The sequence below is a fragment of the Etheostoma spectabile genome, chromosome 6, assembly GCF_008692095.1.
Source record: "Etheostoma spectabile isolate EspeVRDwgs_2016 chromosome 6, UIUC_Espe_1.0, whole genome shotgun sequence".
Lineage (NCBI taxonomy): Eukaryota > Metazoa > Chordata > Actinopteri > Perciformes > Percidae > Etheostoma > Etheostoma spectabile.
The window spans coordinates 4685648-4688147 of NC_045738.1; the positions used below are offsets into that span (position 1 = coordinate 4685648).

General features: G+C 41.4%; 1 protein-coding gene across 1 annotated transcript in view; it reads left to right on the plus strand.

The window, feature by feature from the left end:
- Window positions 1–2500, plus strand: part of LOC116691342 (F-actin-uncapping protein LRRC16A) — a 70315-nt gene that overhangs the window by 46456 nt on the left and 21359 nt on the right. Inside the window, exons 13-15 of the mRNA XM_032518883.1 lie at window positions 18–121; window positions 825–902; window positions 1536–1612. Of these exons, the coding sequence (XP_032374774.1) occupies window positions 18–121; window positions 825–902; window positions 1536–1612 (259 nt within the window). The remainder of the gene's footprint in view (window positions 1–17; window positions 122–824; window positions 903–1535; window positions 1613–2500) is intronic.

A 2500-nucleotide genomic window follows, 5' to 3' on the forward strand; every position in this document is an offset into this window, starting at 1 on the left:
GGGGGGGGGGGGTGTAGGGGTGAACAGCCTTTGTCAGTCACTGAGTGCCAACCCGTCCATCTCCAGCAGCCTGGTCCATCTAGACCTCTCAGGGAATGTCTTCCGAGGAGACGATATGCAGGTACAAACACTAGTCCATTTAAGAGCTAGTTGCATTAACACTTAATTGATTGAAGGACATTGCTGCAGTTGAGGCCTTTTCTCAGGAAATTCAACATCTGTTCAGAGCACAGATACAGGGATGTGAGAGAAACTCTCTACTGCGGGGTTACAATCACAAACATTTCATTGATACACTGAATGTGTCTGTCATGATACAGACAGACGCAGGTTAGTATCATCTGTTGCCCCAAAATGCTGCAGTGACAGAAGATTTAGATGTAATATTCTTTTTTTTGCCAAGAGTTACATGAGAAGACCAATACCAGTCTCATGTCTGTAAAGTAAATATGAAGCTAGTGCTAGCAGCTGGTTAGCTTAGCTTAGCACTAGGACTTAAAAAAGCTCAAGTAGCCTCTAAAGTTGACTTATTCACTCGAGTCCCCGCCAGTTGCTTGGCAGCCTCATGGGGACTACGACACACCAGGATGTTACTGCACCTTGCCAAGAAATATGATGGAAAATAATGGAAAACTATGAATTGGAGCAAGAAAGTGATAGTTGGAGAATAAAATAGAAAATTTGAAATAAAAGACCCTCATTAAAGTTTAACAAAAGCTGCATGCAGTTGGCGGGAGAAAGCATTCTGCTAATCAATCTGCTAACATATTTTCCTGAATATTATCTTTTATAACAGTGTATGTCATATTTTGCTTTGCATTTAGCATTTCTACCACTTCCTGGGTCAACGCAACAACCTGGCAAACCTTGACCTCTCCAACACCGATTGCTCATTGGACCAGGTGAGGATATGATACCCTGCCTAATAAAAGATATTCGGGTAAAGAAAATATAATAATTGATAACACAACACATGTCTCTAACACACAAAAAACAGGCCCTACAGAAAGAGATTTACTTTCTGTAAACAAACATGCAATTAGAGTGGTCCCTCATTAGGCTATATTGTAAGATGAAGTGCCAGCCGTTGATATCGGTGTTGCAGGGAATGTCCAATCCAATTGTACACACCCATTCAATCTGTGCTGTGGTCCGCTGCTTGTAAAACGATCTGAATACCGTATGTGATATATTGATGTGGGTCTGCGAGCCAAATACAGCTTATTGATTACTCTGAGATGTAGCCAGCTGTCAGCCTTTCACTGAACACATTGATTAGCTCCTAAATCATAATCTGTCTCTCACACGTACAGCCACATATAAATACATTTACACACTTCTAAACCCACAACACAGATGCAAGGCATTCTTCTTCTCTCTTTATCAGAGTCATACACAAAATGGCAAGAAGAGTGAGGGTTGGAAGGTGCAGAGTTAAAAACTCATGATTATTAAAGCACATTTCCAAATAAAGCATAACAAATGAAACAATACTTCAGCTCAGATGTTATGGTGACAGATTCTGTGTCTTTCAGGTTTGCTCAGCTCTGCTGCGAGGCTCGGTTGAATACCTCTCTGTTCTTAATGTGTCGAAGAGCATCTTCCCTCACAGGTAAGAGCCATCTGGGTGGTGCTAACAGTGAAAGAGGAAAAGGAAAAGAAAATAATTTGATGCTGTAGCTTGAGGGTTGAGATGACATCCAAAGGCACCCCGAACTGCCACCTGCATCTTTTTTTCCAAAATCAGGGCCTAAATTCAGTGTTGATATTGAGTTGCATCGCAGACCTGTTTTTATATGAAACAGGTCTGGGATCTCCTGTACATTGTCATTCATCATGTGTCTACATCAAAGTGTCATTTTGCCCTTAGAGGCAGATTTCACCTGAAATGACCAACTTGTTACAGTAGCTGCTTTTAGCCAAAAACTCTCTGCATGTTGATGGGCGACACCTGCTGGTTATAAAGTGCCATTACAGACATGATAACATTTGGATTCGATCGGGTTTGTAAATGTGCATGATTCAAGGGTGTTAAAATTTCAGTGCCTGCGTATGTGTGGGAGCGTGTAACAGATGGGCAGCGGGTGGAGTTTTTGTTTTCTTTCTTATCTCATTGCACTGTGTCTCTAGGGGAGTTCAAGGGGAGAGGGCAGCAGATTATGGGGGTGGCAGGGGGTGAGAGGGAAGATGAGCAGAGGAAAGATGAGAGAGAGGAGGAACATAAGTGTAGTAAGTAAGTAAAGCTTCAATTATATGGCACTTTTTAAAACACAATTATTAAGTTTTTCACAACTACACACACATATATTAAAATAAAAACTTTGGGGAAGATGATTTCAGAGGGTTGGTGCCTAAACAACAAATGCACTATCACATTTTATTTTGCAGTTAAAGTGGAAGGAAAGAAAGCGAATGGAGGAGGTGAGCAGTCCTCTCTGAAGACTTTGTTTTGTGGAGCTGAAATGGTTTCTTAAAGAGGAGATAAGGACTAAACTGGGTC